This window comes from Hyperolius riggenbachi, chromosome 1 (assembly GCF_040937935.1).
Source record: "Hyperolius riggenbachi isolate aHypRig1 chromosome 1, aHypRig1.pri, whole genome shotgun sequence".
NCBI lineage: Eukaryota > Metazoa > Chordata > Amphibia > Anura > Hyperoliidae > Hyperolius > Hyperolius riggenbachi.
In genome coordinates, this window is record NC_090646.1 from 298528319 (window position 1) to 298550072 (window position 21754).

At 43.2% G+C, this 21754-nt stretch overlaps 1 protein-coding gene across 1 annotated transcript in view; it reads right to left on the bottom strand.

Moving 5' to 3' along the window:
• Positions 1-21754, bottom strand: part of LOC137508681 (rho guanine nucleotide exchange factor 18-like) — a 249878-nt gene that overhangs the window by 27065 nt on the left and 201059 nt on the right. The window contains exon 8 of the mRNA XM_068233775.1: positions 13561-13669. Within this exon, the coding sequence (XP_068089876.1) occupies positions 13561-13669 (109 nt within the window). The remainder of the gene's footprint in view (positions 1-13560; positions 13670-21754) is intronic.

Consider the following 21754-nt stretch of genomic DNA (forward strand, 5'->3'; position numbering starts at 1 on the left):
CTTCTTCGCTTTCTTCTAAACTTCTGGCAGGGCTACACTGCTCCTACCCCGTTGGATGCCTTGCCAAAGATAATCAAGACAGCTCCAACTTTGGACACATTTAATTTAAAACTGAAAAGCCACCTGTTTAGTCTGGTATTTATGATAACATAACTGTGCCGCCTGTACACACCATTATGTACTGATCTGAGACAAGCTTATGAGCTTTGGGTCCTATGGGAGAAGAGCGCTTTACAAATGTTTAGTTGTTGTTGTCGTTGTTTATATCCCTAGAAGTTTTGCTTTCATATGTGACATATATACTACAATATTTACTATTCCAATCCACTGAACTTAACCATTTAGGGACAATGTAACGCATTAAAACGTCATGTTCGCCGCTATTAATGGCAACAGGACGTTTTAATAAGTTACATTGTAACTCTGCTGCTGTGTGCGAGCGGGCGCGCTCCCGCCGCGCGCGCAACGTCGGGTCCCGCGGCTTGGTGATTGGACCAGGGAATCACATGGTCCCTGGGCCAATCAAGTGCCAGTAACAAGGCAGATCATTGTTACAAGCCAGTAACAATGATCTGCCTTGTAGTGTCAGTAAACAAAGTTGCTTTCTCCCTCCCAGCTCATCTGTCACCTCAGACTGCTGTCAATCAGCATTCAGAGGTGACAGGAGCTGTGAGGGAGAAAGACTGTGATTGTGGTAGGATTTTTATATTTTTAAATAAAATTTTATCCCCATACTTTTTTATTAACCCCTTATCCTCCCCCTCCTTTGCCATTTACTGGTTTTCTGTTTTATTTTAGTACTTTTTAGTACTTCTTAGTACTTTTCTGTACTTTTTCACCCCTCTTTTACCCTTACTCTGATATTTCTATCTATACTTTCTTTCTATCTATATTCTTTCTTTTCATCTTCATAAAAAAAAAAAAAAAATCTTTCTGTTATTGATCAATCGCTTGGTTGATCGATCGATCTGTCTGTCTGTTTGTCTGTCTATCCCATCCATCCATCCCATCTATCCATCCCATCCATCCATCCATCCCATCCCTCCATCCATCCATCCAATCTATCTATCTATCTATCTATCTATCTATCTATCTATCTATCTATCTATCTATCTATCCCCTTTGCTTACTATGGCGAGGAGACTGTATTCTGTTGAGGAGGCAGCCGTCTACCTTCAGCAGAGCAGCAGCAGTGGGGACGATTCAGGGAGCGAATGGCACCCAACGAGCAGCAGCTCTGAGTCAGATTCTGACAGTTCAGAGAGCGTTGGGCAGCCGTCTCGCCGCTTCAGGAGGGATGATGAGTCCACTGTTCAGGGCCCTTCAGAATCCACCGCAGGGGGCTCGGTGGGTAGCACAGCTGCAGCTAGCAGCACAGGCCAGAGGGGAACCACTGTCCATGGCCCTTCAGATGCTACCGCAGGGGGCTCAGTGGGTAGCACTGCTGCAGCTAGCAGCAGAGGCCGAAGGGGAGCCAGGCAAAGGCAGGTACGCCCACCGGTACCTGAGGACATAATTCGGGGCACCTGGTCACCCGCTAACCTTGTAGCACCCAACATCCCGCCTTTTACAGGGGCAAGCGAAATATTAGTGCCCACTGACAACTTCGGGCCTGCTGACTTCTTCCAGCTCTTTGTGGGTGATGATTTGCTGCAGCACATTGTGGAGCAAACCAATTTGTTTGCGCAGCAGTATATTGCCCAGAAGCCCACCTGCTATTTGGCTGAGAAATGGGAGTCCACCACCATACTTGAGCTAAAGGTGTTTCTGGCCCTAACACTACACATGGGCATACTCCAACAGCCAGAAATAAGACTGTACTGGTCTAAGGACTTTATGCACGCAACACCCCTGTTTCCAGCTTCCATGAGCAGGCAGCGCTATGAGGCTCTTATGAAGTGCCTGCACTTTGCCGACAATTCGGACAATGTCCCCAAAGGTGATCCTGCCCATGACAAGCTTTTTAAGCTGAGGCCCATACTCACCCACCTCAGTACAAAATTTAGCGAAGTGTACACCCCAGAGAGAGAGGTTGCAGTGGATGAATCCCTCCTACCCTTCCATGGCAGATTAGGGATAAAACAATATATTCCAAGTAAGGCTGCCAAGTATGGGATAAAATTTTATAAACTTTGTGAGAGCAGCACTGGCTACACCTATTCTTTTTTTCTGTATGAGGGCAAAGATAGCCATTTGCAACCAGCTGGGTGCCCACCATACATGCCAACCAGTGGGAAAATTGTGGTGGAACTAGCCAACCCACTCCTCCACCAAGGCTATCATGTGTACGTGGATAACTTCTACACCAGCATTCCCCTTTTCAAATTTTTATATTCTGCAGAGACTGGTGCCTGTGGGACAGTGAGGCCAAACCGCAAAGGCCTCCCACCACAGGTGGTTAATAAAAAATTATCCAAAGGGGAAACACACAGTCTCAGAAGTGGTGAGCTCCTGGCTATAAAATTCAGGGACAAGAGAGACGTCATGGTCCTGACTTCAATTCACAATGAAGAAGTGGTTCCTGTCACAACCTCCAGAGAGCGGATCGAGAAGCCAGTGGCATTGGTCGACTACACAAAAAATATGGGTGCGATGGATCTTGCGGACCAAATGCTCTCCTACTACTTTAAAAAAAAAAAAAAAAAGAGGGCCTGGTACAAAAAAGTTTTTTTTTACCTCCTGCAGATGGCCATGCACAACGCATTTTTGCTTTATAAAAAGAAATGCCACGGTGACAGCTACCTCCCGTTTATGCGACAAGCTTTGAGATCGCTGATCAATGAAAGCGTAAACCTTATGGAGGAATTCAATCCAATGCAACTGGATGGAGCAGTTTGCCTAAGGGGAAAACATTTTCCTGCCCTGATCCCCCCGAACCCAATTAAGGCGAAGCCACAGAAACGATGCCGGGTGTGCACCTAGCACAAGAGGCGGAAAGACAGCAGATACCACTGCCCAAAGTGCCCCTCACAGCCGGGACTCTGCGTTGTCGGCTGCTTTGAGGCATACCATACCCTCAGCAGCTATTAGACTTTTTTTTTTTTTTTTTTTTTTCCTTCTTCATTACCATAAATTTTCATTGGACTTTTTCCTCTCTACTTTTATTTGCCACTTACTGTCCCTCAAAGGAACTCACAATTACCACTAGTTAACATTACCACCTTTTTTGGGGGTGTGGGAGGAAACCCAGAAGCTTAGAGGAAACCCAAGACTCCTACAACCTGCAAATAGTTTTTTCCCATTTGGACTTGCTGCTGCAAGGCGAGAGTGTTCGTCACAGGACTTTACTCTGCAGACCACCCCCCATTTTCTGACCACTGGCTTTCCTTGGCGTATGACCTCTGGCCTTTCTCCATCCTGCTAGACCTGCAATGGTGAGTTCCAATGTATCTGTCATTCATGTTATGGATAGTGATTTAGGCCTCACTTAAATTATTCTATTTGCAACTGAGTAGGCCTGAGTCTCTAGTTTTCAGAATGGTAACATTTGTGTCTTTTATTGAATGGTTTTGCACTCCTGGGGCTTTGAGAAGAAAGAATTACATTGTTGCATTTGGTAAAAAAGGGCCTTAAAAAATACATTGGCGCTGCTCATGATTAACAGTGTATTATGTGGCCAAAACACTATCTAATGATGTGTATAGGGTATCATTTTAACCGTGACAAGCAAGAGAAGAGAATTTGGGGTGTTTGAGAGATTATGCATATGTCATTTGAATTGTTTTTTTGTGCCAAAGTAAAAAAAAATGTAAAAAAATACAATTTTCTAAGTTACGGTGCAATTTCAGCAAAACCGCAAAAGTGCAAATGTTACAAAATATGTATATTTGAATAGGTCTGGTTCTCTAGTTTTCAGAATGGTATAATTTATGACCTATATCCAATGTTCTGAGACACCAGGGGTTTTGCTAGGAAAGAATGACTGTATTGTTTCTGGTGCAAAAAATGGCCTTGGAAAATACATTGGCGCTGCTTATGATTAACAGTGTATTATGTGGCCAAAACATTATCTGATGATGTGTATAGGGTATCATTTTAACCGTGACAAGCAAGAGAAGAGAATTTGGGGTGTTTGAGAGATTATGCATATGTCATTTGAATTGTTTTTTCATGCCAAAGCAAAGAAAACTGTAAAAAAAAAAAAAAACATTTTCAAAGTTACGGTGCAATTTCATCAAAACCGCAAAAGTGCAAATGTTACAAAATATGTATATTTGGGTAGGTCTGGTTCTCTAGTTTTCAGAATGGTATAATTTATGACCTATATCCAATGTCCTGAGACACCAGGGGTTTTGCTAGGAAAGTATGACTGTATTGTTTCTGGTGCAAAAAATGGCCTTGAAAAATACATTGGCGCTGCTCATGATTAACAGTGTATTATGTGGCCAAAACACTATCTGATGATGTGTATAGGGTATCATTTTAACCGTGACAAGCAAGAGAAGATAATTTGGGGTGTTTGAGAGATTATGCATATGTCATTTGATTTTTGTTTTTTGGCAAACTGAATGAGGAGCAATAAAACTGTTATTTCCATATACTCTGGACCAAAATAAAAAACACCAAAAGTGACAGAATTGAAAACCGAATGCATAAATAGTTACCTTAGGGACTCAGCTTTTAAAATATGTATGCTATGAGGGTGAACTACTGTTATATTTGCAAATAAGGGCTTGAATTCATTGGTAGTATGCAATGAGAAAACAAAAAACACAACATAGGAAAAATACAACTTTATTTCCAAATAATATTTTGTCACCATACTTTGCACTAGGGGGGGACATAATTTATATATTGTGATAACCAGGACAAATAGGCAGATAAAATGTGTGTGTTTTATGCACATTAGCAGTGTTTATTTTAAAACTATAAGGGATGAAAATGGAGAAATTGTGTATTTTTTCATTTTTTTCCTTGTTTTTCCCTTTAAAATGCATAAAAAGAAAAGGTATTACTGAAAATAAATATCGCCTCCAAAAAGCCTATTTAGCGGCAATAAAAACAAGGTATTGATCAATTTGCTGTGATACGTAGTGAAAAAGTGATTGGTGAATGAAAGGGAGGAGCGCTGAAAGGTGAAAATTGCTCTGGTCCGTTAGGGTAAAAACCCTTGGGGGTGAACTGGTTAAAGGACAACTGTCAATAAACATGTTTTTTTTTTTACTGGGATAGGAATGCCTTGTCTAGGTATGCTTAGATACTTCTGTAAATCTTTCTCTGCTTATCTCTTCCTTTTATGCTATAAAAAAATAAAATAATGGGGAAGGGGGGAGGAGGGTTGTAATATTCCTCTCCTTACATTTATTAACCCTGTGTAGTGTTTAGATTGGCAGACCTGCAACAGATATAAACTTCAGCTAACTGCAGTTGCTGGTTTTCCTGTCATTTAGGGCTGGTGCACACCAAAACCCGCTAGCAGATCCGCAAAACGCTAGCAGATTTTTAAACGCTTTTTTTTATTTTTATGAGGCGGTTTGCTAGCGTTTTGCGGATTGCTGCTGCGGTTTTCAGTATAGTAGATTTCATATATTGTTGCAGTAAAGCTGTTACTGAACAGCTTCTGTAACAAAAACGCCTGCAAAACCGCTCTGAAGTGCCGTTTTTCAGAGCGGTTTGCGTTTTTCCTATACTTAACATTGAGGCAGAAACGCATCCGCAATCCAAAAAATGCCTCACCCAGGCATTTTTCGTTTCTGCAAAACGCCTGCCGCTCTGGTGTGCACCACCCCATTGAGATACATTGACCAAGCAGATCCGCAGCCGCAAGCGGATCTGAAAACGCCCAAAAAGCCGCTCGGTGTGCACCAGCCCTAAGATGTATAATAAAATGTATATGAATGAAATACCCAGATAAGATCCAGGGCTCCCTCCCTTGTCTCCCCCTGGTGGTGGTGAGCACAGTGAATTTAGTAAAGATTTCTCTTTCAAAACATTTTCAATACATTTTTCAATAAAACAATCAGCATTATAACATAATTTATATAGAGGGGGGTTAAGATATGACTTCATAAACTGACCAGGCCTTGGCCCTGCGGGATTTCCTGCTCTATTATTTAGTGAGACAGGTGAGGTTTCCCCAAACATGGATGAGCAGACTCCAGAAGAAGAAGCGGCAGCTGGCAGGTGTAATTAGGTGGAACACGTCTAATTTTAAGGTGCAGAGTGATGAATAATTGCAAATAATTCTGTTTTACATAGCATTTAGGTAAGAAGGCTTTTTGATCCCTTTCAGCCCTTTACACACTGCTAGGAGTTCTGGCTCATTCACAATGAGCTTGCTGGGCAATCTATTACACAAAGTAACAGAGCTTTTTTGATTTTTAACATGAAAATTATGACAATCTTTACAAGGCTATTAAATAACACTTAGACATTATTTGCATATTGTATTTTCCCTGTAGTATCCATGGTGTTAGGAAACCTGGCAATTCCATGTCCTACCTGTGGATGGCAACTTGGACTATCTTGCATATCCACTACTCACCACCGGGACTTTCTCTGCAATTATGCAGTCAGCTGCAGAGAGCCTATTTGAAGACTCCACCCTGCTACAGACTACAGAGCTTCAGTTCTATAGGCCTCTGCTTGCTGCTAGCTGCCTGAACTCCTGGTCCCATTGCCTGTTCCTGATTTCCCGGTCTGACCTTTTGCCTGTTTATTTACCTTGTCTCTGGATTCTGATTTTGTACTGTATTGCTCTCCTGGTTTGTGATTGTGTGCTTGTCTTGACTTTCCCTTGATAACAATTTGGTACTGCATTCTCGGATCTGTATATAGTGTATCCAGGGCCGGCCCTGGACTTTTTTCCACCTGAGGCAAATTTTGAAAAAATTGGCGAATTTAGCCTGTGTGGTGTGTATGTGAATAATTGTTCACTGTTGTATATATTTTTGCACTTGCTGAATAAACACCATTGTTTGATACTTGCTGTCTCATCTCCTGTATGTGCTGTACAGAGTGGTCACCAGCTCTGCTGTCTGTAAGCTTTATAACACATGGCAGCATACTCATGGGTTGCCCCCTCTTAAACCTGATAGGACCCCATATCCATATAAGTTTTTAGCTGTAAGCCAGAGATTATTCTTTTTTCTGTCCTCTATTGCACCATACCTATATGTTAATATTTTCTCATTTCTACATTTATATTTTTTCTACAAATCATCCACACAGGTTGTATCCCTTTTCCTGTTTGAAGTCCCCTTTGGCCCCGTAGCTCCCTTATGCATTAAACGTTTTGCACCATTATATCCTGCTCTATGGTTTGACAACTCTGTAAAGGAACTAAAGAAACAGGTACGCAGACTGGAATTACAGTGGCGCACATCATACAACCCTTCGCATATGATAAGCCACCAGAAATAGGGCCCTAAGAAAGATACAACTTTTTGCCCTCCACTGATGGTCACCTGGCTTATTTAGTTAGATTTGGTGTGGGCTTGCATCCACCAGGCCGCTAGACTCTCTACAGGCCCTACGCAGCTGCTGAGGTTTGCCTTGTGGATGGTCTAGCTCTGTATGCCATACAGCACATGCTACCACTATACACCCCAAATAAAAACAGCACCCACACTACAAGTTCCAAAATCATGTCATGCCCTTCACATTGCAGGATCAGATTATCAAGCAAGACGATCTTCATTTCAGAATAATTTTTCACAAACATCATGGGATATGCAAATATGTTACCGCCTGTTAGGATAGAACTGGAGTGGGTATATCATGACATTGAAAGGCTGACATAGTGAAATGGTACAATAGTTTAGCGATTCATAACCCATTCTGGAGACAAGCACAGTGTGTTTGTAGTGTAAGTGAGACAAGGGCCCATATGCAATTCACTTTTTCACCTGAGTTTTCTCCAAGGTAATAATTTTAAACTTGTCAATAAAATGCTTTTTAACCACTTGAGGACCGTGGGCTTTACCCCCCTTAAGGACCAGGCACTTTTTTTCCATTCAGACCACTGCAGCTTTCACGGTTTATTGCTCGCTCATACAACGTACAACCTAAATGACTTTTGGCTCCTTTTCTTGTCACTAATAAAGCTTTCTTTTGGTGCTATTTGATTGCTGCTGCGATTTTTACTTTTTATTATATTCATCAAAAAAGACATGAATTTTGGCAAAAAAATGATTTTTTTAACTTTCTGTGCTGACATTTTTCAAATAAAGTAAAATTTCTGTATACATGCAGCGCGAAAAATGTGGACAAACATGTTTTTGATTAAAAAAAACCCATTCAGTGTATATTTATTGGTTTGGGTAAAAGTTATAGCGTTTACAAACTATGGTGCAAAAAGTGAATTTTCCCATTTTCAAGCATCTATGACTTTTCTGACCCCCTGTCATGTTTCATGAGGGGCTAGAATTCCAAGATAGTATAAATACCCCCCAAATGACCCCATTTTGGAAAGAAGACATCCCAAAGTATTCACTGAGAGGCATAGTGAGTTCATAGAAGATATTATTTTTTGTCACAAGTAAGCGGAAAATGACACTTTGTGACAAAAAAAAAGAAGTTTCCATTTCTTCTAACTTGCGACAAAAAAAATGAAATCTGCCACGGACTCACCATGCCCCTCTCTGAATACCTTGAAGTGTCTACTTTCCAAAATGGGGTCATTCGTGGGGTGTGTTTACTGTCCTCGCATTTTGGGGGGGTGCTAATTTGTAAGCACCCCTGTAAAGCCTAAAGGTGCTCATTGGACTTTGGGCCCCTTAGCGCAGTTAGGCTGCAAAAAAGTGCCACACATGTGGTATTGCCGTACTCAGGAGAAGTAGTATAATGTGTTTTGGGGTGTATTTTTACACATACCGATGCTGGGTGGGAGAAATATCTCTGTAAATGACAATTTTTTAATTTTTTTTACACACAATTGTCCATTTACAGAGGTCTTTCTCCCACTCAGCATGGGTATGTGTAAAAATACACCCCAAAACACATTATACTACTTCTCCTGAGTATGGCGATACCACATGTGTGGCACTTTTTTGCACCCTAACTGCGCTAAGGGGCCCAAAGTCCAATGAGTACCTTTAGGATTTCACAGGTCATCATGAGAAATTTCGTTTCAAGACTACTCCTCACGGTTTAGGGCCCCTAAAATGCCAGGACAGTATAGGAACCCCACAAATGACCCCATTTTAGAAAGAAGACACCCCAAGGTATTCCGTTAGTAGTACGGTGAGTTCATAGAAGATTTTATTTTTTGTCACAAGTTAGCGGAAAATGACACTTTGTGAAAAAAAACAATAAAAATCAATTTCCGCTAACTTCCACTTTTAATGTTATTAATATGCTCTCCTATTCTGGAAAGAAGTTTGGTGCACAATATTTCGTATTTTTGCAAGGAACACAGAATCCGCACCTCTTAAAGGAGCCATTCTTTTTTCTGTTTTTATTTGTCTGTGGTTCATTCACATCCTTGCAAAAATACAAAATATTGTGCACCAATACGGAATTTTGAGTCATATGTGACACATGAGCAATTTAATACAAAGGGTGATTTGAATTGCAACAGCACTGGAGTAATATATGTTATTGAATGTGGCTGCAAAAAACAATATATTGGCAGGACAAAGAGGAAACTTCTTTCCAGAATAGGAGAGCATATTAATAGCATTAAACGTGGAAATGTGAAACAACCACTCAGTAAGCATTTTAAAGAGCAGCATGGAAAAAGCCTTGAGACTTTTAAATTTTATGCTATACAGATTGTGGAAAGAGATTGGAGGGGCGGCAATTATATTGACAAAATGTCGCGAAAAGAAACTGAGTGGATCTATACCATGAACAGTGGAGTTCCGTTGGGACTAAATTCTGATATTGAGATCTATGCATTTTAATAAAATTGCTGAATAGAGACACTGTGTACGCGTTATGGCGAGAAGTGGGCGGAGATACATAGTATAAGAGGGCACACAACCAATAGGAATATGCCCTGAAGAAGGTAGGCGGATCCTACTGAAACGTGTAGGCTATTGGCTCCTAAGTGTGGTGACGTCACCCCCGGACTCCGTGTGAAACAAAGCCTGTAGAACCGGAAGTCCGTGTGAAGCCTGTAACAAAATGATCCAGCAGCGAGTTACCGGCCGGGACTCAAGCGGATCTGACATCTTTATACTCCTGAAGTGTTGTGTCTCCCCTCTGCCCCCCTGCTCTCATTAAAGAGACTGGAAATCACCAGCGGGAATCACCAGCGCTGATCAGCATACGAACTGTGAGTTTGCTACTGCAGTAGCAGAAGATCATGCATCAAGGCCTATGTGGAGGAATACATATATATATATGCACCTTCTTCAGCGTGATAGATTGTGGAAACACAGATTTTTTAGTAGAGAAATTACTTTTTGAAAGATTTTTTATGTGGATTGGAGCATTTTTAAGGATTCATGCGCATCAATATAAGGAAGAGAAAATAAGTTTTTTACTTTTTATGTGCATACGTGTGATATTTTCCAGCTAGTATTCTAGGCAGCTGTCCCTGGAATTTTATATGTTTTTATGTGTTTATGTGTTCAGGTTTGTTGCTAAGAACGAGGCTGGGATCATATTTCTGCATGCAGATCTATTTACCTTGTGACCGGTTATATTAAAGAGTGCATTTATTTTATATGCAGAGGCGCATGAGTTTCATTGTATATGTTTTTGATGTATAGTTAACGGATTCTATATTAACTTATTGCTGCCAATTTTAATTTCAATTATATGCACTAGCGCTACAATTGCTTTAGCATTAATTGTTTTCAGTAATTACTTTATTTTCTATGCACTTTATAGTGAAATACAAGGAAAGTAATGCAAAAATACACAATTTCTCCAACTTCACCCTCTATAGATAAAACCCACACATTTGTCCATTGGACATTTGTCCATTTATCAAAGCTTCTAACACTTCTAAGGGTTTTTCCCCTTAAACACCAGAGTATTTTTAACATTTCAGCGCTGTGTCCATTCATCTGCCAATAACTTTTTTATTTATTTTTATTTATTTAAGTATTTATATAGCACGGACATATTATGCAGTGCTGTACAGAGTATATTCTCTTGTCACTAACTGTCCCTCAGAGGGGCTCACAATCTAATCCCTACCATAGTCATATGTCTATGTATGTATTGTGTAGTGTATGTATCATAGTCTAGGGCCAATTTTTTAGAGGGAAGCCAATTAACTTATCTGTATGTTTTGGGGATGTTGGAGGAAACCAGATTGATCGGGGGAAACCCACGCAGACCCAGGGAGAACATACAAACTCCTTGCAGATGTAGAACCTGGCTAGGATTCAAACTGGGGACCCAGCGCTGCAAGGCAAGACCGCTAACTACTACTCCATGGTGCTGCACATAACTTTATCAGTACTTATCATTCTGAAATGATGTATACATTTTTTTTTCACCAAAAAGTAGGCTTTCTTTGGGTGGTACTTTTTGCTAAGAACTATTTTATTCTCACTTCATTTTAATAGGAATAATAAGCAAAAAATTGAAAAAATGTATTTCTCAGTTTTCCACAATTATAGTTTTAAAATAAAACATTCTACTGTGGATAAAACCTAAACATTTTATTTGCCCAATTGTTCAGGTTATCACTACGTTTAAAATATTTCACCAGTACTATGTATGGTGCCAATATTTTATTTGGAAATAAAGGTGCTTTTTTCAGTTTTGCGGCCACCACTAATTATAAGCCCATAATTAAACTTGACATACATATTAAAAAAGTTCAGTCGGTAAGGTAACTATGTATTTTATTTATTTTTTTGCACAAAAGTTTTATTTGGCTACCTATGGAAAAGTGAGGTACAGGGTTAATTTTAAATGTATGTGTAGGTATTTTGATTTAAAAAAAATGTATGTAAGTGTAACTTTGCTATTTGGCCGCAGGATGTCCTCACTCATTATCTTCCTGAGCGTACTATTAGTATGCTAACAGGAAGTAATGCGTGGATGTGTTACTTTCGCTATTACAATGACCGCAGGCATCTCATTGATACCAGCGATCATTGACATAGGGAGTTAAATTAATGAATGAGAACTGCATTACTATTCATTGATCTCCCTACTAATGATTGAACGCGATGAGCGAACACATGCGCAGGGTAAGCGGGAGTGTGCTGCGGCAACAGATGAGTATCTAGACCTCTGAGTTGTAGTGGTGCCTTGCAGGGTCATATATACTAATCATGGGGGAAGTGGTTCAATTACGGTATGTTCCAAATACAAATGTATGGCGACAATATATTATTTGGAAATAAAGATGCATTTTTTCTGTTTTTTTTTTTTTTTTTTGTGTACCTCATCAATAATTACAAGCCCTTATTAGCTAAAATAACAATAATATACCCTCATAACATACATATTGAAAAAGCTAAGACCCTAAGTAAGTGTCACTTTTTTAACATGTGGTTGTGTTTGGTATCTATGGGGGTTGTTAATATATTTGAGTGAGTGGTGGAAACACACACATACATGCGCACCTGCCACAACAACACTGGGCGCATATAAGGATCCAGATTGATTCCTGGGCGCATTCTGGGTGATTTTTAGATGCATTCTGGACTAGTGTATGCATCCTGATAGGATTAAGTGGTTAAAAACTGCATTTTGCAATTCCTAGTGGGCTACAGCCCTAACTGCCCTGAGTGTTCCCCACTTGACTCCAGTTTGTGATGGGCTAGCAGTACAGACATCCAGCAGCACAGAATTCTACAATCATTAATCACAAATCAATCACCCTTTGCATGCTCCTGCATACACAGATTCATTGCATTTCAGGCACAAGAATGCAGTCCACCTAAAATTCTGCATCTGACCCTAAAACTCTTTAGAAAGACCAAGATATAAAACATGCCTGATTCTGAGTAGAGGCAGTAGGTAAGTCCCCGCCCACTGATGCCAGCCGCCGCAAATGTTTAGTTATGGAGGGGGGAGCGAGGGAGGGGGAGACGTCCCCCCTTCCCCACCGCTGTGCCCACTACTCCCCCTCCACTGCGCTGCCTACCCTCCACTGTCTCCATGCTAGGGTAGACGACGTCCACTCTCCAGAAAAAGTAGGTGGACATCGTCCACCCGCGTTCATGCAGGACTCATCCCCTGGCAAGCGATGCCCACTCAAGTGAATGGGCAGCTTTTGAATTGTAGTTTACCATCGTTTACGTGAACGCCATGTTCCAATCCCGATTTTCCATTGTTTCAGCAACATGCTGCTTCCAGGGTCACTTACCGCAGCTTCTCAGTGTCCCCATGCAGGGGTGAAAACAGCTGGAAGCCGACGGCAAATGTGAAATGCTTCTCTGCACGCTTGCAAAAAAGCATTTGACTGACATGCTGGCAGATCCCTGAGTGAACCAAGTCTTATGCGGCTCTCAATCACATCATGCAGCCGGAGGATGGCAGCATAGAATGTTCAGCTTCCAGGAGGAAGAGGAGACCAGACAGTGTGGGAACAGGGAAATATTACACTGCTCCCCGTGCTACTCTGCCACGTGGGCGGGGACCAGAGCAGGCCCCCCATCACTGCCCTGCGATTTCATAGAGACAGAAATCCATCCATTATTGTACCTTATCCTTTTGCCAGGATCCAGTAACTCTGTTCTTCAGTGAGCTTAGTCTTCTTTTCACTTTTGTTCCTCTCTCCACTTTCTCAGGGGATCTCCCTGTGCCTTCTGTCCTTTAAGTGGATAAATAGTAATGAATGCATAAACCAGGAAAGTAGTGATCTAATAATCTCTGCTACAGGTGAGAGTACACACAAACCAATAATTAAAAAATGTCTTGTATAATAACAAAGTACAAATAGCTATAAAAATGTGTATACCACTATTAGATATAAAAAAAAATGTAATTACTAAAGGTTGCTATGAGTTTACTTTTCTAAATAAGCTCTTCTTCAGGACTAAAGTCTACTTTCCAAATCTTCAAAACACTGGTTGTCAATTGACATCTCATTTTTATTATGTAACTCAAGTAGAGTAGCTGGTTGAATTCACAAAATCATTTTTTTTTATTGTAACTGCTGGCTTTCCATGCAAATGTGTTTTGGAGAAAGTGCTGTTTCTGCAAAATAAATAAATAAATAATGTGCCAGCTATTTACTTACCTACTATTTATCTACCTACCTACCTGTTGTTCACAGTGCACCCACCTGCCTACGTGAGTTGCATGCACACAGTGTCACTGTTCCTGTCCGCTACTTGTCTGTGTGTGACAGGTGCACATTGTAATACCCATCACTGCATATACCTACCTACCTGTTGTTCACAGTGCACCTACCTACGTGAGTTGAGCGCACGCAGTGTCACTGTGCCTGTCTGCTACCTGTCTGTGTGTGACAGGTGCACATTATAATACCCAGTACTGCATATACCTACCTACCAGTGGTTCACAGTGCACCCACCTACCTAAATGAGTTGAGCGCACGCAGTGTCACTGTGCCTGTCCGCTACCTGTCTGTGCATGACAGGTGCACATTGTAATACCCATCACTGCATATACCTACCTACCTGTTGTTCACAGTGCACCCTCCTACCTACGTGAGCGCACGCAGTGTCACTGTGCCTGTCCGCTACCTGTCTGTGTGTGACAGGTGCACATTATAATACCCAGTACTGCATATACCTACCTACTTACCTGTTGTTCACAGTGCACCCACCTACCTACGTAAGTTGCACGCATGCAGTGTCACTGTGCCTGTCCGCTACCAGTCTGTGTGTGACAGGTGCACATTGTAATACCCAGTACTGTATATACCTACCTACCTGTTGTTCACAGTGCACCCACCTCATCACTGCATATACCTACCTGTTGTGTTCAGTGCACCCACCTACCTACGTGAGTGCACGCAGTGTGATATACCACTCTGTGCATACCTGTTAACTTCACCTGTGTGACTGCACATTGTATTAGTCAAGTCAGTGCATACCTTTCACTTCATCCCCCCCTGATATGGACACAACGGACAAAACAGGCAGAGGTAGAGGCAGACCCAGAGGAAGGCCACCTGGCAGGTCTGTGCGAGGTCGTGTTGATGTGATTTTGTGCGTCCCTCGACCAAAGTACAGTGCTCAGAAGAAGGCACGTCCCATCAACTCCCAAGATTGTCAGGACGTGGTTGACTATTTAACACAGAACACCTCATCTTCCGCAGCCACTAGCGCTACTACAAGCACCACATCCATTGCATTTGACACTTTGCAGGAGTTAATTGATGGGGAATTAACTGATTCACAGCCATTATTGTTACAACCAGATGAAGGAGCTTAGCAAGTTACACCACCTCATACTGTATGTCTGACTTAGGTGGCGACACTATGGACGTAACGTGTGAAGATGATGAAGTACCTGCTGTTGGTGCAGTTTTGGAGGAGTCTGAGGCAAGCGAAGCTGGGCAGGATGATTATGATGATGACGATGATACAGATCCCACATATGTTCCCAATAGAGGAGATGAACAGGGGGGACAGTTCAGAGGGGGAGTCAGAAAGGAGTAAAAGGAGACGAATTGCTGAAAGAAGCAGGGGGAGCTCGTCGTCAGAAACAGCTGGTGGCAGTGTCCGGCGCCATTTATCGCCACCTATGGACAGCCAGCCAACATGCACTTCAACATCAGCTGCTGATGCCACCATAGTGCCATCACCCCAGGAAAGCTCAGTGGTTTGGATTTTTTTTCATGTGTCTGCCTCAGATCGGAGCAATGCCATCTGTTGTCTCTGCCTCTAAAAATTGAGCCGTGGAAAGGACAACACTCACGTAGGGACAAGTGCCTTACAAGGCACATGGAGAAAAGGCACAAACTGCAATGGGAAGAGCGCCTGAGCAAAAGCAGCACCCAAAAGAAAAGCCACCCTCCTTCTCCTCTTCCTCCTTCAGGTGCAGCATCTTCAGCTGCTTTCTCCCTTGCACCTTCACAGCCACCCTCCTCCACTCCGCCTCTGCCCTTGAGCAGTTCCTGCTCCTCTGCCCACAGCAGCCAGGTGTCCGTGAAGGAAATCTTTGAGCGGAAGAAGCCAATTTCTGCCAGTCACCCCCTTGCCCGGCAACTGACAGCTGGCATGGCGGAACTGTTAGCTTGCCAGCTGTTACCATACCAGCTGGTGGACTCTGAGGCCTTCCGTAAGTTTGTGGCCATTGGGACACTGCAGTGCAAGATGCCAGGCCGCAATTATTTCTCTAAAAAGGTGATACCCAAACTGTACCGTGAAGTGGAGAGGCAAGTGGTGTTATCTCTGGCACACAGCGTTGGCTCAAGGGTCCACCTGACCATGGATGCCTGGTCTGCCAAGCACGGTCAGGGCTGCTACATTACTTACACAGCCCATTGGGTCAACCTGGTGACCGATGGCAAGCAGGGAGTACGTGGCTGTGCAGCGGATCAACTTGTTGTGACACCTCCATGGCTTGCATGCATGCCTCCTGCCACCTCCACTCCTCCTGCTACATCCTCTTCACTGTCGTCATCCTCCTCCTCCTTGGCTGAGTGGCAGTTCAACTCTACTGGTGCTGCGATCTCCTCTCCAACTACACAGACCCAGCTCCCCAGGGCCTATGCTGCATGCCAGGTATGATGGTGTCACGCCATCTTAGACATGTCTTGCCTCAAAGCGGAGAGTCACACTGGAGCAGCTCTCCTGGCTGCTCTTAACAAACAGGTGGATCAGTGGCTGACCCCGCACCAGCTGGAGATCGGCAACATGGTGTGTGACAACAGCAGCAATCTCCTTTCCGCTTTGAATTTGGGAAAGCTGACACATGTACCCTGCATGGCACATGTGCACAATGTAGTCATTCAAAGATTTGTGTCAAAATACCCAGGCTTAGAGGACGTCATGAAGCAGGCCAGGAAGTTGTGTGGTCTTACACGGCCATGGCATGCTTTGTGGACATTTAGTGGAGAAACAACTTGCCGGTGAGACGCTTGATATGTGATAGCCCAACTCGCTGGAATTCGACCCTGGTCATGTTCTCTCGCCTGCTAGAACAGGAGAAATCCATCACCCAGTACCTGTACAATTTCAGTAGAAGGACACAATCTGGGGAGATGGGGATGTTGTGGCCCAACAACTGGACACTGATGCGAAATGCATGCAGGCTCATGCGGCAGTTTGAGGAGGTGACCAACCTGGTGAGTCGCAGTGAAGGCACCATCAGATCCCATACGCTTACTTCTGGGAGCGTATAGTGGTGGATCAAGCTGTGGAGGAGCATGAAGAGGAACAGTTATGGCAAGAACAGTTGTGGGAGCAATTTTCATCAGAATCAGATGTTTCCTCAACACCTGCGGCAGCACAGAGGGGTAGAAGGAGGAGGAAGAGTCGTGTGGGGAAGAGAAGTCAGACTCAGAAGAGGAGGAGGAGGCGGCAGAAGAACAACCGCAGCAGGCGTCGCAGGGGGCTTGTGCTGCTCGATGTTCCTGTGGTATTGTTAATGGCTGGGGGGAGGAGGAGGACTTACCTGACGTCACTGCCAGTAATCCTTCTCCCATGTCCACGCAGGCAAGGACAGGACGCTCCAGCGATCTCATGGTGATTTCGGACATGCGGACATTCTTTAGTCCAACGCCTCGCCTTAACGCTTCTGGATCCACCCTCCACCAACGCCTCAACTGGCAGGTAGCCGACTACCTGGCCTTAAGTGTGGATGTAGACACTGTGAGCAGCGATGAACCCTTAGACTACTGGGTGTGCAGGCTTGACCTGTGGCCAGAGCTGTCCCAATTTGCCATCCAACTTCTGTCTTGCCCTGCCTCAAGCGTCCTGTCAGAATGGACCTTCAGCACAGCTGGAGGCATTGTCACTGAGAAGAGAAGTCACCTAAGTCACAAAAGTGTTCAGTACCTGACCTTTATCAAAATTAATGAGGCATGGATTCCAGAGGGTTACTGCCCACCGAAGACTAAGTCAGTCCCCACACGCAGCATCTCTGCCTGCACGCCGTGTGACTGGCTGCCTGCCCCAAGACTAAGTCGCTCCCCACACAGCACCTCTGCCTGCAGGCCACTTGCCTTCTCCTCCGCCACCACCAACAGTGTCCAGGACTCCAGGCGGATTCCTGAATTTTTAAGGCCCCTGCAAGCAGCGGCCACTATACTATTTTTTTCTGGTGCATGTACATGCCCGCCTAATTTTTCTGACTGCACTGCAGCGGCAACAACAAAACAAAAGGCATGTACATGTGCCCATTCACCTTCGTGATCATTATCTTGCCGCGGTAAAGGGGCTTGCATATCACAATGAAGCAATGACCACCGGCTATATGAGTGTCTCGGGGGGGGGGGGGGGGGGGACGGACGGAGGGGGTGGCACACCAAAGATAATACAGTCGTTGCTTCATTGTGGACAGACCAAATTTGATCAGCTGGACAGTCACTGTTGTTCTATCATTGAGCTACCATAGCCCGGCGACCATATGGGCTTGAAAACGCCACGGCCTGCACTCTGGCCATGGTGCACACCAGTCCAGCACGGCCGTCACTACGCAAACAGCTGTTTGCGGTGTGTTACACAGTGAGTTTAGTGTGTCAGTGGGAAGCAGTACTCTAATTACACTCCCTGATTGATGTATACAAATGCAAGATGTTTTAAACACTTTAGGCCTGCAATTTAGCATTCAATGTGATTTCTGCCCTTAAAACGCTGCTTTGCTTCAAATCCAGATTTTTCCCCAGGACTTTTGGCATCTATTCCACTCATCCATGCAAAAACTCAGATGTTAGACCCCTTGAAACACCTTTTCCATCACTTTTGTGGCCAGCATAAATTTTTCTAGTTTTCAAAGTTCGCCTCCTTCATTGAAGTCTATTGCGGTTTGCGAAAGTTTGCGCGAACTGAACTTTTGCGGGAGGTTCACGAACCCGGTTTGCGAAACAAAAATCGGAGGTTCGGGCCATCTCTAACCATATATATCGGAGTGAGGGATTGGTGGATGTTTGGATCCATATCTGCTCGAGGTTCGTTAGGATTACCACTGAATGCGAGACATACAACCTTATAATGTGAAAAGGAGAAAACCGAGAGCCCAATATAGTGTAGTATGTATTGGAAAAGAGGAAGAAAAATGAAATGTAAGTATTATACTTACAAACCAGGGTTACCACAAAGGCAATCACTGATGATGCAGGTGGGGAGATTAGACCTGTCCCCACTCAGGATTAAGATGTTGCTCTCTGTGGATAGAAGGAAAAGCGGGTGTACCACCCTTCCACCAGGGGTGGATAACTTGCTTTGTAAAGGTGTACAGGGGCGCCAATAGGATAAAACACGTTAAAATTGTTTAAACCGTTCAGGAGGCGGTGGTGGACCAGCCACTCCAAACAGACACAATGCTGCCGACTAAGGTAATAATAATTTATTCACATACTCCTCGAGACAACTGGCAATGCGTTTCATGGGCGCAATCCCGCTTCATCAGGCAATAAATAAACGGAGTATCACACTGAAAATGACAGAGGCGAAAATGCATAATCAGAACGCTGTGTATAGTATTGCTGTACAATATGTGTGAAAGCATGGTGAAGGTGTGGATTTAGCTATAATAGTTAGGGGTCAGACTGTACATGGGAAAATCATACATAGGATATCTAGGGAATGTGGACAGTTGGACCAGTTGACACGAAAAGACAACAAAGTGTAAGGCAAGTGCTGGCACAAACTAGTTTTGTGTGGATGGAATGTTAAGGGAGGGTGGGAGCCTAATATTAAAAGGATACGGTAGGTGATATCGGTGCAATAGACCACATTTAGTGGTGTGTAAGACAGGGTAGGTAAGGTAAGAATAGTTGTGAGGGAAGGGCTCGTATTAGGGAACAAGGTGCAGCAGGGGATAAATGAATTAAACACACACTTACCAGCTAGGAGTCCAATCTACGTTTGGCACCTCTGTGCTGGCATGTTAGAAGAATGAAGGTTATATAGCTAGGCTAGGGAACAATTATTCAATGATTGGTGGTGGGAGGGGGGCAGTGCAGGAGTGGGTGTGGGCCCTGTGAAGTAACTGGCCTATGAGTGAAAAGAAGGGGGCGTGGAGCGCCCTGTCTATCTGAATCACATGCGGTGCTGACATCGCATCAGACAGCTACATGAGCGGTGGGCGGAACTATGGCTAGAGCGGTGTTGGGGCACGAGTGATGGGCGGTCCGATGATGACGTCGCACCCCGGGTGTCCATGCGCACGTGCGCGGGACGGGATGCCGGCGCGTGAAGTAAGAGAGGCTGAGAGGGGCTTCCTGTGTCTATTGCGCAGGCGTGCCCTTACCGGTAGTAGTGATGCGGCCATTATGTTTAGGGCAAAAATGCATGAGGGGTACATATGTTGAAAACAGTGAACGATATACATATAAAGAGCAAATAAAGTGCATTGCCTATAATCACAATAAAAAACATTGTCCTAAGTATAAAACAAATATAAGAATAAAATATAAATAATGATTTCTGACTCATGGGAAATTCAAATTACAACGCTGCCACCTAATGGTATAAGACAGGAAATACCAGTTGGTTAATTGTTAAAATGTGCTAAAGTGCTATATATGCATAATACTAGGTGTATTCTTTTTGGGATCATGTGCATTATTGCGTTGGTTGTATAGAAAGTGATCCGATACCAACGTATTGATTTATAATAAAAACTAGGTGAAAGTAATTAATTATTCTAAGGGTTGTGTTATATGCGTTTCTATTATATGAGGCCGATGTAGTTCACATAGTCTGATAGAAAATGTAACAGATGTGTAAAAACAGTACAATTGGCACTTGGTACATAGAATTCGTTCATAGAATTCGTGTATAAAAGACAAGACACACGTAAACATAATGATAAAAAAAAAAAAAACACAGTAAAACGAGAGGACCGATTAAAAAAGTCATTTATGTCATCACATGCCCGTGTCGGCTGCAGTATGTGGGCAGGATCACCCAGCAAGCCAGAAGTAGAATAGGACAACACAAAAGAAATATACTCAACAACTACCCCCTCCACAGTGTCTCACGCCACTTCACTACCCACCACAACAGCAATCCTGAATTATTCCGTATCACACTTATTGAATCAATCCCACACAATCGTACAGACTCTTTTGATATTTTGAAAAAACGAAAAATGTATTGGATACAAATACTCAAAACCCTGACTCCGGATGGTCTGAATGAACTACTGGAGAAAATCTTCTAACTTTACATATCCTGCAGTCAATATTTTCTCTATTTTGATTCGCAATTTAATTTGTCCTTGATTTGATATTCTGTACTGGTGACCTGGGAGGAAAACGATGAAGCGTGAGAGATGAATTGGTAGGCTAAGCATCTTTTGTTTTTGCAAGGGGTGCAACCAGGGATATCGGTGATGAGGTTGTGTGTGGTTTCTATTGCAGTGTTGTGTAGTCTACTGGGGCCAGGATGCTACGGAGGATGGGAGCACGTCTAAAAAAACGTCTTGCAAAAGAATAGCCCATCTTTTGTTTAGTATACTGCGAATTGAATTGTGTTGAGAGCTGTATTTAATAATGAACCGGGGTACATCGTTATTGTGGTTGTTAGTAGTTGATAGTGGCAGGTTTTTGATTTTAGCTTTTGTGTATGCGTCTTGTAGTAGTAAATTACCGGGGTACATCGTTATTGTGGGTGTTAGTAGTTGATAGTGGGGGGTTTTTGATTTTAGTAAACTACTACAAGACGCATACACAAAAGCTAAAATCAAAAACCTCCCACTATCAACTACTAACACCCACAATAACGATGTACCCCGGTTCATTACCAAATACAGC